Below are 13518 nucleotides of genomic sequence, written 5' to 3' on the forward strand. Positions count from 1 at the left end.
GTGATTTTTGGTTGATCTTCTGTCTCCATCATATAAAATACAATGATAGACCCTTCATTTCTATGTAAGGGGGCAAATCTTACACCATCCACAGGGAAGACGATCGTTATTTACCCCCACTGTAGGAGACAGCAAGTCCACGTTCCTCACCTGATAATGACACATTGATTCTCCCCATCGATCAGCATATTCCTGTACATGGTGTCCGCCAGAGCGTAGATGTGTGGAGGATTCTCATACTGGGCCTGGAATGACATCACAAGACATGACATCACCAGGCGTGACATCATCACCAGACATGACATCTTGACCCAAGTCCTCATCCCCCTGACCCTGGAACTGGCTCAGCGTCCTCTATACAGCACTGCGGTATATGTCAGAGCCATATAAATGTATAATAATAATAATAATAATAATAATAATAGTGTGTGACTGTGGGGGGAGGGGACATTAGAGTGTAAGCTCCTCTGTACAGAGACTGATATGACTGTGGGGGAGGGGACATTAGAGTGTAAGCTCCTCTGTACAGAGACTGATGTGACTGTGGGGGAGGGGACATTAGAGTGTAAGCTCCTCTGTACAGAGACTGATGTGACTGTGGGGGAGGGGACATTAGAGTGTAAGCTCCTCTGTACAGAGACTGATGTGACTGTGGGGGGGGGGGACATTAGAGTGTAAGCTCCTCTGTACAGAGACTGATGTGACTGTGGGGGAGGGGACATTAGAGTGTAAGCTCCTCTGTACAGAGACTGACGTGACTGTGGGGGGGGGGGGGGAGGGGACATTAGAGTGTAAGCTCCTCTGTACAGAGACTGGTGTGACTGTGGGGGGGAGGGGACATTAGAGTGTAAGCTCCTCTGTACAGAGACTGATGTGACTGTGGGGGAGGGGACATTAGAGTGTAAGCTCCTCTGTACAGAGACTGACGTGACTGTGGGGGGGGGGGGAGGGGACATTAGAGTGTAAGCTCCTCTGTACAGAGACTGATGTGACTGTGGGGGGGAGGGGACATTAGAGTGTAAGCTCCTCTGTACAGAGACTGATGTGACTGTGGGGGGGAGGGGACATTAGAGTGTAAGCTCCTCTGTACAGAGACTGATGTGACTGTGGGGGAGGGGACATTAGAGTGTAAGCTCCTCTGTACAGAGACTGATGTGACTGTGGGGGAGGGGACATTAGAGTGTAAGCTCCTCTGTACAGAGACTGATGTGACTGTGGGGGGAGGGGACATTAGAGTGTAAGCTCCTCTGTACAGAGACTGATGTGACTGTGGGGGGGGGGGGGACATTAGAGTGTAAGCTCCTCTGTACAGAGACTGGTGTGACTGTGGGGGAGGGGACATTAGAGTGTAAGCTCCTCTGTACAGAGACTGATGTGACTGTGGGGGGAGGGGACATTAGAGCGTAAGCTCCTCTGTACAGAGACTGATGTGACTGTGGGGGGAGGGGACATTAGAGCGTAAGCTCCTCTGTACAGAGACTGATGTGACTGTGGGGGGAGGGGACATTAGAGTGTAAGCTCCTCTGTACAGAGACTGATGTGACTGTGGGGGGAGGGGACATTAGAGTGTAAGCTCCTCTGTACAGAGACTGATGTGACTGTGGGGGGGAGGGGACATTAGAGTGTAAGCTCCTCTGTACAGAGACTGATGTGACTGTGGGGGGAGGGGACATTAGAGTGTAAGCTCCTCTGTACAGAGACTGATGTGACTGTGGGGGGGGGGGGGACATTAGAGTGTAAGCTCCTCTGTACAGAGACTGGTGTGACTGTGGGGGAGGGGACATTAGAGTGTAAGCTCCTCTGTACAGAGACTGATGTGACTGTGGGGGGAGGGGACATTAGAGTGTAAGCTCCTCTGTACAGAGACTGATGTGACTGTGGGGGAGGGGACATTAGAGTGTAAGCTCCTCTGTACAGAGACTGATGTGACTGTGTGGGGGAGGGGACATTAGAGTGTAAGCTCCTCTGTACAGAGACTGATGTGACTGTGCGGGGGAGGGGACATTAGAGTGTAAGCTCCTCTGTAGAGAGACTGATGTGACTGTGGGGGAGGGGTTATTAGAGTGTAAGCTCCTCTGTACAGAGACTGATGTGACTGTGGGGGGGGGAGGGGACATTAGAGTGTAAGCTCCTCTGTACAGAGACTGATGTGACTGTGGGGGGAGGGGACATTAGAGTGTAAGCTCCTCTGTACAGAGACTGATGTGACTGTGGGGGGAGGGGACATTAGAGTGTAAGCTCCTCTGTACAGAGACTGATGTGACTGTGCGGGGGAGGGGACATTAGAGTGTAAGCTCCTCTGTAGAGAGACTGATGTGACTGTGGGGGAGGGGTTATTAGAGTGTAAGCTCCTCTGTACAGAGACTGATGTGACTGTGGGGGGGGAGGGGACATTAGAGTGTAAGCTCCTCTGTACAGAGACTGATGTGACTGTGGGGGGAGGGGACATTAGAGTGTAAGCTCCTCTGTACAGAGAATGATGTGACTGTGGGGGGGGGGAGGGGACATTAGAGTGTAAGCTCCTCTGTACAGAGACTGATGTGACTGTGGGGGGGGGAGGGGACATTAGAGTGTAAGCTCCTCTGTACAGAGACTGATGTGACTGTGGGGGAGGGGACATTAGAGTGTAAGCTCCTCTGTACAGAGACTGATGTGACTGTGGGGGGGGGAGGGGACATTAGAGTGTAAGCTCCTCTGTACAGAGACTGATGTGACTGTGGGGGGAGGGGACATTAGAGTGTAAGCTCCTCTGTACAGAGACTGATGTGACTGTGGGGGGGGAGGGGACATTAGAGTGTAGGCTCCTCTGTACAGAGACTGATGTGACTGTGGGGGGGAGGGGACATTAGAGTGTAAGCTCCTCTGTACAGAGACTGATGTGACTGTGGGGGGAGGGGACATTAGAGTGTAAGCTCCACTGTACAGAGACTGATGTGACTGTGTGGGGGGAGGGGACATTAGAGTGTAAGCTCCTCTGTACAGAGACTGATGTGACTGTGGGGGGAGGGGACATTAGAGTGTAAGCTCCTCTGGCGCAGAGACTGATGTGGTTGGCTCAGCATCCTCTGTACAGCGCTGCGGTATATGTCAGAGCTATATACATACAGGCAGCATGGATGGACTGCAGTACCGGTGATGACCACACGGTGACAGCGCAGAGTCAGAGTTTTACGGCTGGGTGTCACATGACCGTCTCGCTGTCACCTTCATAATTAAGGTGTGGCGTCAGCTGACAGATTTCCCGTATCTCACCTGCCTTCCCATCATCCTCTCTGCTCCGGCATTGGCTGAACTCACATCGATCGCTCCGTTAAACACATTTTATAATATTTGATACATTGTAGTTCTGTGCGGAGCGATCGCTGTGTCCCCATTTCTGTGCCCGGGTGTAATAGAGAGGTGGGGACACAGGGGGTCCAACCCCATCCCTTCCCAGCCCCATCCAAATCTTGGTTGTACCCTTGGTTGGGGGATGGGGGGGGCTCCCGATGGATCTCACAGCCAGAATGTCGGGATGAGAACTCTGCAGGCGATCGGCCAGCGTGCTCCACCTAAAACTGAAATCTCATCTGCGCACTCACCGCCCCCTGGTACATCTCGATCTCCTTGTCGGTGAAGTACGGCAGCTGTTTGAAGGGGTTGATGGAGATGAGCACCGGCCCGATGTAAGTCTGCGGAGCGCTAAGGAAACCCCAAAAAAGGAACATTGTACTTAAAGGGCAACTCCACCCAAAGGGGGACCGGCGGCGGCTCCCCGGCCCAAAGGGGGACCGGCGGCGGCTCCCCGGCCCAAAGGGGGACCGGCGGCGTCGTCGGCCCCCGTCTAAAGGGGGACCGGCGGCGTCGTCGGCCCCCGTCTAAAGGGGGACCGGCGGCGTCGTCGGCCCCCGTCTAAAGGGGGACCGGCGGCGGCGTCGGCCCCCGTCTAAAGGGGGACCGGCGGCGGCGTCGGCCCCCGTCTAAAGGGGGACCGGCGGCGTCGTCGGCCCCCGTCTAAAAAGGGGGACCCCGTCTAAAAAGGGGGAACGGCGGCGGCGTCGGCCCCCGTCTAAAGGGGGACCGGCGGCGTCGTCGGCCCCCGTCTAAAGGGGGACCGGCGGCGGCGTCGGCCCCCGTCTAAAGGGGGACCGGCGGCGGCGTCGGCCCCCGTCTAAAGGGGGACCGGCGGCGTCGTCGGCCCCCGTCTAAAAAGGGGGACCCCGTCTAAAAAGGGGGAACGGCGGCGGCGTCGGCCCCCGTCTAAAAAGGGGGACCCCGTCTAAAAAGGGGGACCGGCGGCGGCGTCGGCCCCCGTCTAAAGGGGGACCGGCGGCGGCTCTGTGTATCAAGTATTGGTCATGCGTTGCACTCCCCATTCTCCTTCATTTACTCCAGTGCAGGCTCTTGAAGTACCCGCATCTCATTGCCATCGGGAACCACAGACATTGCGTTTGTTTCCTGGACAAGGCAGATACCTCCAGAGCCTCCATACAATTACCCCGCCCCCGGCAGTGACACGCCCTAACCCCCACCCCCCCCCTGTAACGCCCAATGGGCGCCCCCTTGTGAAGGATACGAAGATGAAGTCGTCCATGTATCTCTTCTTCAGGTTGTCCACAATGGCGTCCTCCGTGATCTTGGACAGGAGGACCATGTCGTCCACTCCGCTCTGCCGCACATTCTGCGTCTGCCAATGGTAGCGCTCCTTGCTGCCCTGCGGGGGGGGGGGGAGAGGGGGGAAGACAAGACAGCTTATTATTATTATTATTGTGTTACTGACCCACAGAGCTGACAATTCAACGCCCCCCCGCAACATATCGCATTGTGTATTATGGGGCCATTTATACTACTGACCCACAGAGCTGACACTCGAGAAGCCCCGACATGCTGCTATGAGTATTGGGGGGGGGGGGGGCAACTTTCTCAGAAATTGCATTTTATGTATTTTTCCGATCGGTCACACTAAGGGAATCATTCGCCGTGTCGCTCGTTCTTCTGCGACGACAGATCTGCGGTCTCAGGTCGCCGGCGTACGCAGGCCCACCACCGAGGGCTGCCGGCCCTTTAAGTAAAAAAAAAAAAAACAGTCAGCGGAGACCTCTGTACACCTGTGGAATGCAGTGCGGGCCGCGCCCTCCAGGAAGCTCCGCCCCCCCACCCTCTACCTGCAGGTCCTGACAAGGTAAATGGGGGTGAGGAATGCGCCTGCCGGTGGGCGGAGCCTGCAGAGCCCTCAGCACGTTATCTGTGTCAACTGTACACAGCCGGACGACAACCGACGCCTGTCAGTGTCAGCTCGCCGCACAGCCAATCGCAGCCGACCGCCGCACAGCCAATCAGAAATCTTTTAACACAAACTTTTTTTTTGTTCCTTAACAATGTTGCGACTTTCCAGCCTTGCGTTTATTACAGGCGCAATCAGGGGCTCATTTACATTATTCCTCATCGATCAACGCGAAAACCGCGAGGAAATAATCGCTTCCTTTTGTCGGTGCGCCCTGCTTTTTTTTTTTTTTGTTATTTTAAACGAACGTCCATTTATTTTATTTTTTTTATATAAAGTTCTTTTTGTTTTTTGTTTTTTTTATAAAGTATTTTTTTTGTTTTTTTTTTAATAAAGCTTTTTTTGTTTTTTTTTATAAAGTTTTTTTTGTTTTTTTGTTTTTTTAATTAAAAAGAAACCCTGCAGCCCAGCGCGCACGCACAACGCACACCTCGGCGCGGGCGAAGGGGCTGTAAACGCACGTCCCTCCATAGCGCTCATTTTCTGCAGGAAGTTGCACAACGCATACGTCGTTTTGCATGCGCGGCGTTTGGCGCTTTTACGCCACCCATGATACTTTGTTGCGTTTCCTCAGCCAATGAAACGTTGAGTACCGTTGGAGGTTGCTATGGACTGAAAACCCACTAGGGGAGGGGCCGGCTTCCATGCACTAAACGCTCATTACATGCGTCTTTTGCGTGCGGCGATCGCCATTGCACGCCTTCGGTGCATTTTTTTTTTTGTTTTTTTTTGTTTTTTTACGGTGCACCGAAAACACGTCCAAGAAAAAAAACGGACGGGCGCCACATTCTGCAGTCCAGTGCGACAGTGCTTTGCCATGCGTTGGTCGCTATGCGTCCATGCGTTTCACGGGGCGGACCATTTATTTCAGCGCACGAGAGAAAAAATAAATAAAAAATAAATAAAAAAAACGCAGAAAAACTAATCCCTGGACACTCTGCCAAAAAACCCCCGAAACCATGCGGTCCGGCGTGTGTGAGAACATGCGTTGTCAGATGCGTTGGGGGTGGCAATAAACATTACAGCCCCGCCGTGCGTCCGCTAAAGGACGACGCGTTTCTGCGCATGTTCAATGCGTTTCTTCACACAGAGAAGTGACCTCGATGTTATAAACGCATGGCGACGCATCCAAACGGGCAGCAGCACCGTCACACCCAGAGCCAATCAAATAAAGTTATAGAAAAACCAGCGAGAACCGAGACGAGTCGTAGCGCAGTAGTGCGCAGCGCAGACATTATAAACACCGCAGAGCGCCCCCTACTGGTGTGAATGAGACCAAAACATGCGTCAGTTCGGGGACTAGAACCCCCATCATGCTTTCGGGGTGAATTTGGGGGACTAGAACCCCCATCATGCTCTGGGAGTGTCATTTGGGGGACAAGAACCACCATCATGCTCTGGGGGGGTCATTAGAGGGACTAGAACCCCCATCATGCTCTGGGGAGGGGGTCATTAGAGGGACTAGAACCCCCATGATGCTTTGGGGAGGGGGTCATTAGAGGGACTAGAACCCCCATCATGCTCTGGGGAGGGGGTCATCAGAGGGACTAGAACCCCCATCATGCTCTGGGGAGGGGGTCATTAGAGGGACTAGAACCCCCATCATGCTCTGGGGGGGTCATTAGAGGGACTAGAACTCCCATCATGCTCCGGGGAGGGGGTCATTAGAGGGACTAGAACCCCCATCATGCTCTGGGGAGGGGGTCATCAGAGGGACTAGAACCCCCATCATGCCCTGGGGAGGGGGTCATTAGAGGGACTAGAACCCCCATCATGCTCTGGGGGGGTCATTAGAGGGACTAGAACTCCCATCATGCTCGGGGGGGGGGGGTCATTTGGGGGACTAGAATCCCCATCATGCTCTGGGAGGGTCATTTGGGGGACTAGAATCCCCATCATGCTCCGGGGAGGGTCATTAGAGGGACTAGAACCCCCATCATGCTCTGGGGAGGGGGTCATCAGAGGGACTAGAACCCCCATCATGCTCTGGGGAGGGGGTCATTAGAGGGACTAGAACTCCCATCATGCTCCGGGGAGGGGGTCATTAGAGGGACTAGAACCCCCATCATGCTCTGGGGAGGGGGTCATCAGAGGGACTAGAACCCCCATCATGCCCTGGGGAGGGGGTCATTAGAGGGACTAGAACCCCCATCATGCTCTGGGGGGGTCATTAGAGGGACTAGAACTCCCATCATGCTCGGGGGGGGGTCATTTGGGGGACTAGAATCCCCATCATGCTCCGGGGAGGGTCATTAGAGGGACTAGAACCCCCATCATGCTCTGGGGAGGGGGTCATCAGAGGGACTAGAACCCCCATCATGCTCCGGGGAGGGGGTCATCAGAGGGACTAGAACCCCCATCATGCTCTGGGGAGGGGGTCATTAGAGGGACTAGAACTCCCATCATGCTCGGGGGGGGGTCATTTGGGGGACTAGAATCCCCATCATGCTTTGGGGAGGGGGTCATTAGAGGGACTAGAGCCCCCATCATGCTTTGGGGAGGGGGTCATTAGAGGGACTAGAACCCCCATCATGCTTTGGGGAGGGGGTCATTAGAGGGACTAGAGCCCCCATCATGCTTTGGGGAGGGGGTCATTAGAGGGACTAGAACCCCCATCATGCTCTGGGGAGGGGGTCATTAGAGGGTCTAGAGCCCCCATCATGCTTTGGGGAGGGGGTCATTAGCGGGACTAGAACCCCCATCATGCTCCGGGGAGGGTCATTAGAGGGACTAGAACCCCCATCATGCTCCGGGGAGGGTCATTAGAGGGACTAGAACCCCCATCATGCTTTGGGGGGGGTCATTAGAGGGACTAGAACTCCCATCATGCTCTGGGGGGGTCATTAGAGGGACTAGAACTCCCATCATGCTTGGGGGGGGGGGGGCATTTGGGTGATTAGATCTCCACGGCAGGGGGGGGAGGGAGTCTGCTGTGTGCTGTGGATGACACCGGGGGGGGCAAAGTCCAGGCGAGTCGATCGATATCCTGTACTGATTACAGAGTGCTGAATGAGGGGGAGGGGAGGGTGTGTTGCCCCGGGGTGACCCCTCGAGGCTCTGCACATAGATATGGGGGGCACGGTATCAGAGGGACGCACAGGCGGGGGGTCACCCAAGAAGACATCGCCCCCTATTGTATGGGGAGAGGAGAACGCTCCAGAAAATGTCCAGCGTGCTGGAAAATAACCGCAATCAGTGCCGAGGCCATCAGAGATCCCGATGTGTGTGTGTGGGGGGGGGGGTCACCTCCATTCCATCCAATCACAGACATCGGACGGTGGGGGGGGGGGAGGGGGGAAGTATCACCGCCATTGGAAGATTCATTTTTATTTTTTTTAGCACTATGTGCGTCCACCATACCAGAACATCCCGTCCAATCAGAACACAGATGGAGATAGCAATAAAAAGACACGGGAGGGGGGGGGGCTTAAAGGGGAACTCCCCCTCCCCCCAGCTTCACCAGCGGAGACCCTGATTGGCCGCTTTTACTGCTCAGCCTCATCCAGGTGGAAGAACCCTTTAAATGTGTCACAGCCCCGCCCCCCCACCGGGTCGGATTTAAAGAGACAGTGTCGGAAATCTCTTGATGGGAAGACGGCGGCAGAAGAGAATAAACGGGGGGGGGGGGGGGGGGGGAATACTTCCACCATATTGAAATGGGGGAGGGGCGTTCTGCCGTGATCGGTAGGAGGAGCCAGAGATTTCATTGTGTTGGTTACATTGTTTCTCGGGATCTGCTTCCCACTACTGATAGAATCACATTGTATATATATATATATACACACACACACACAATATAGACATACAATCTGGTTGTACAATTTCTGCCCAATCGCCGTACAAAAAGGAAAGGCCGGTCCTATCCATTCATTGAGTTTATATCCGATCAGCCAGCCCTGGAATCTCACATTTGCTGGATGAGCTAAAGGAAGATTGTACAATAAGATACAATGCAACCTCCAACCCCACCAGACACCCTCCAACCCCGCCATACACCCTCCAACCCCACCAGACACCCTCCAACCCCGCCATACACCCTCCAACCCCGCCAGACACCCTCCAACCCCGCCAGACACCCTCCAACCCCGCCAGACACCCTCCAACCCCGCCAGACACCCTCCAACCCCGCCATACACCCTCCAACCCCGCCAGACACCCTCCAACCCCGCCAGACACCCTCCAACCCCGCCAGACACCCTCCAACCCCGCCAGACACCCTCCAACCCCGCCAGACACCCTCCAACCCCGCCAGACAGCCTCCAACCCCGCCAGACACCCTCCAACCCCGCCAGACACCCTCCAACCCCGCCAGACACCCTCCAACCCCGCCAGACACCCTCCAACCCCGCCAGACACCCTCCAACCCCGCCAGACACCCTCCAACCCCGCCAGACACCCTCCAACCCCGCCAGACACCCTCCAACCCCGCCAGACACCCTCCAACCCCGCCAGACACCCTCCAACCCCGCCAGACACCCTCCAACCCCGCCAGACACCCTCCAACCCCGCCAGACACCCTCCAACCCCGCCAGACACCCTCCAACCCCGCCAGACACCCTCCAACCCCGCCAGACACCCTCCAACCCCGCCAGACAGCCTCCAACCCCGCCAGACACCCTCCAACCCCGCCAGACAGCCTCCAACCCCGCCAGACAGCCTCCAACCCCGCCAGACAGCCTCCAACCCCGCCAGACAGCCTCCAACCCCGCCAGACAGCCTCCAACCCCGCCAGACAGCCTCCAACCCCGCCAGACACCCTCCAACCCCGCCAGACACCCTCCAACCCCGCCAGACACCCTCCAACCCCGCCAGACAGCCTCCAACCCCGCCAGACAGCCTCCAACCCCGCCAGACAGCCTCCAACCCCGCCAGACAGCCTCCAACCCCGCCAGACAGCCTCCAACCCCGCCAGACAGCCTCCAACCCCGCCAGACAGCCTCCAACCCCGCCAGACACCCTCCAACCCCGCCAGACACCCTCCAACCCCGCCAGACACCCTCCAACCCCGCCATACACCCTCCAACCCCGCCATACACCCTCCAACCCCACCATACACCCTCCAACCCCACCATACACCCTCCAACCCCACCAGACACCCTCCAACCCCACCAGACACCCTCCAACCCCACCAGACACCCTCCAACCCCACCAGACACCCTCCAACCCCGCCAGACACCCTCCAACCCCGCCAGACACCCTCCAACCCCGCCAGACACCCTCCAACCCCGCCATACACCCTCCAACCCCACCATACACCCTCCAACCCCACCATACACCCTCCAACCCCACCAGACACCCTCCAACCCCACCATACACCCTCCAACCCCACCAGACACCCTCCAACCCAACCTCCAACCCCACCATACACCCTCCAACCCCACCAGACACCCTCCAACCCCACCAGACACCCTCCAACCCCACCAGACACCCTCCAACCCAACCTCCAACCCCACCATACACCCTCCAACCCCACCAGACACCCTCCAATCCAACCTCCAACCCCACCAGACACCCTCCAACCCCGCCAGACACCCTCCAACCCCACCAGACACCCTCCAACCCAACCTCCAACCCCACCATACACCCTCCAATCCAACCTCCAACCCCAGACACCCTCCAATCCAACCTCCAACCCCACCAGACACCCTCCAATCCAACCTCCAACCCCACCAGACACCCTCCAACCCAACCTCCAATCATACCAGACACCCTCCAACCCAACCTCCAATCATACCAGACACCCTCCAACCCAACCTCCAATCCCACCAGACACCCTCCAACCCAACCTCCAACCCCACCAGACACCCTCCAACCCAACCTCACCATACACCCTCCAACCCCACCATACACCCTCCAACCCCACCATACACCCTCCAACCCCACCAGACACCCTCCAACCCAACCTCCAACCCCACCAGACACCCTCCAACCCAACCTCCAACCCCACCAGACACCCTCCAACCCAACCTCACCATACACCCTCCAACCCCACCATACACCCTCCAACCCCCACCAGACACCCTCCAACCCAACCTCCAACCCCACCATACACCCTCCAACCCAACCTCCAACCCCACCAGACACCCTCCAACCCCACCTCCAATCATACCAGACACCCTCCAACCCCGCCAGACACCCTCCAACCCCGCCAGACAGCCTCCAACCCCGCCAGACACCCTCCAACCCCGCCAGACACCCTCCAACCCCGCCAGACAGCCTCCAACCCCGCCAGACACCCTCCAACCCCGCCAGACACCCTCCAACCCCGCCAGACACCCTCCAACCCCGCCAGACACCCTCCAACCCCGCCAGACACCCTCCAACCCCGCCAGACACCCTCCAACCCCGCCATACACCCTCCAACCCCGCCATACACCCTCCAACCCCACCATACACCCTCCAACCCCACCATACACCCTCCAACCCCACCATACACCCTCCAACCCCACCAGACACCCTCCAACCCCACCAGACACCCTCCAACCCCACCAGACACCCTCCAACCCCACCAGACACCCTCCAACCCCGCCAGACACCCTCCAACCCCGCCAGACACCCTCCAACCCCGCCATACACCCTCCAACCCCACCATACACCCTCCAACCCCACCAGACACCCTCCAACCCCACCAGACACCCTCCAACCCCACCATACACCCTCCAACCCCACCAGACACCCTCCAACCCAACCTCCAACCCCACCATACACCCTCCAACCCCACCAGACACCCTCCAACCCAACCTCCAACCCCACCATACACCCTCCAACCCCACCAGACACCCTCCAATCCAACCTCCAACCCCACCAGACACCCTCCAACCCCGCCAGACACCCTCCAACCCCACCATACACCCTCCAACCCAACCTCCAACCCCACCAGACACCCTCCAACCCAACCTCCAACCCCACCAGACACCCTCCAACCCAACCTCACCATACACCCTCCAACCCCACCATACACCCTCCAACCCCACCATACACCCTCCAACCCCACCAGACACCCTCCAACCCAACCTCCAACCCCACCAGACACCCTCCAACCCAACCTCCAACCCCACCAGACACCCTCCAACCCAACCTCACCATACACCCTCCAACCCCACCATACACCCTCCAACCCCCACCAGACACCCTCCAACCCAACCTCCAACCCCACCATACACCCTCCAACCCAACCTCCAACCCCACCAGACACCCTCCAACCCCACCTCCAATCATACCAGACACCCTCCAACCCCACCTCCAACCCCACCAGACACCCTCCAATCCAACCTCCAACCCCACCAGACACCCTCCAATCCAACCTCCAACCCCACCAGACACCCTCCAACCCAACCTCCAACCCCCCCATACACCCTCCAACCCAACCTCCAACCCCACCATACACCCTCCAACCCCACCAGACACCCTCCAATCCAACCTCCAACCCCACCAGACACCCTCCAACCCCGCCAGACACCCTCCAACCCCACCATACACCCTCCAACCCAACCTCCAACCCCACCAGACACCCTCCAACCCAACCTCCAACCCCACCAGACACCCTCCAACCCAACCTCACCATACACCCTCCAACCCCACCATACACCCTCCAACCCCACCATACACCCTCCAACCCAACCTCCAACCCCACCAGACACCCTCCAACCCAACCTCCAACCCCACCAGACACCCTCCAACCCAACCTCCAACCCCACCAGACACCCTCCAACCCAACCTCACCATACACCCTCCAACCCCACCATACACCCTCCAACCCCCACCAGACACCCTCCAACCCCCACCAGACACCCTCCAACCCAACCTCCAACCTCACCATACACCCTCCAACCCCACCATACACCCTCCAACCCAACCTCCAACCTCACCATACACCCTCCAACCCCACCAGACACCCTCCAACCCAACCTCCAACCCCACCATACACCCTCCAACCCCACCAGACACCCTCCAACCCAACCTCCAACCCCACCAGGCACCCTCCAATCCAACCTCCACCCCCACCCTATACCCTCCAATCCCAAAATACACCCTCCAATCCAACCTCCACCCCCACCCTATACCCTCCAATCCCAAAATACACCCTCCAATCCAACCTCCAACCCCACCATACACCCTCCAACCCCACCAGACACCCTCCAATCCAACCTCCAACCCCACCATACACCCTCCAACCGAACCTCCAACCACACAATTACACCCTCCAACCCCACCAGACACCCTCCAATCCAACCTCCAACCCCACCATACACCCT

At 57.4% G+C, this 13518-nt stretch overlaps 1 protein-coding gene across 1 annotated transcript in view; it reads right to left on the reverse strand.

Moving 5' to 3' along the window:
• The window catches only part of LOC143942519 (unconventional myosin-Ie-like), a 43200-nt gene that overhangs the window by 18040 nt on the left and 11642 nt on the right, over positions 1–13518 (reverse strand). The window contains exons 2-4 of the mRNA XM_077463836.1: positions 4556–4693; positions 3582–3671; positions 152–245 (exon numbers count right to left, since the gene is read on the reverse strand). Of these exons, the coding sequence (XP_077319962.1) occupies positions 152–245; positions 3582–3671; positions 4556–4693 (322 nt within the window). The remainder of the gene's footprint in view (positions 1–151; positions 246–3581; positions 3672–4555; positions 4694–13518) is intronic.

This window comes from Lithobates pipiens, unplaced genomic scaffold (assembly GCF_037356315.1).
Source record: "Lithobates pipiens isolate NorthernLeopardFrog02 unplaced genomic scaffold, aLitPip1_a1.2 Scaffold_30, whole genome shotgun sequence".
Classification (NCBI taxonomy): domain Eukaryota; kingdom Metazoa; phylum Chordata; class Amphibia; order Anura; family Ranidae; genus Lithobates; species Lithobates pipiens.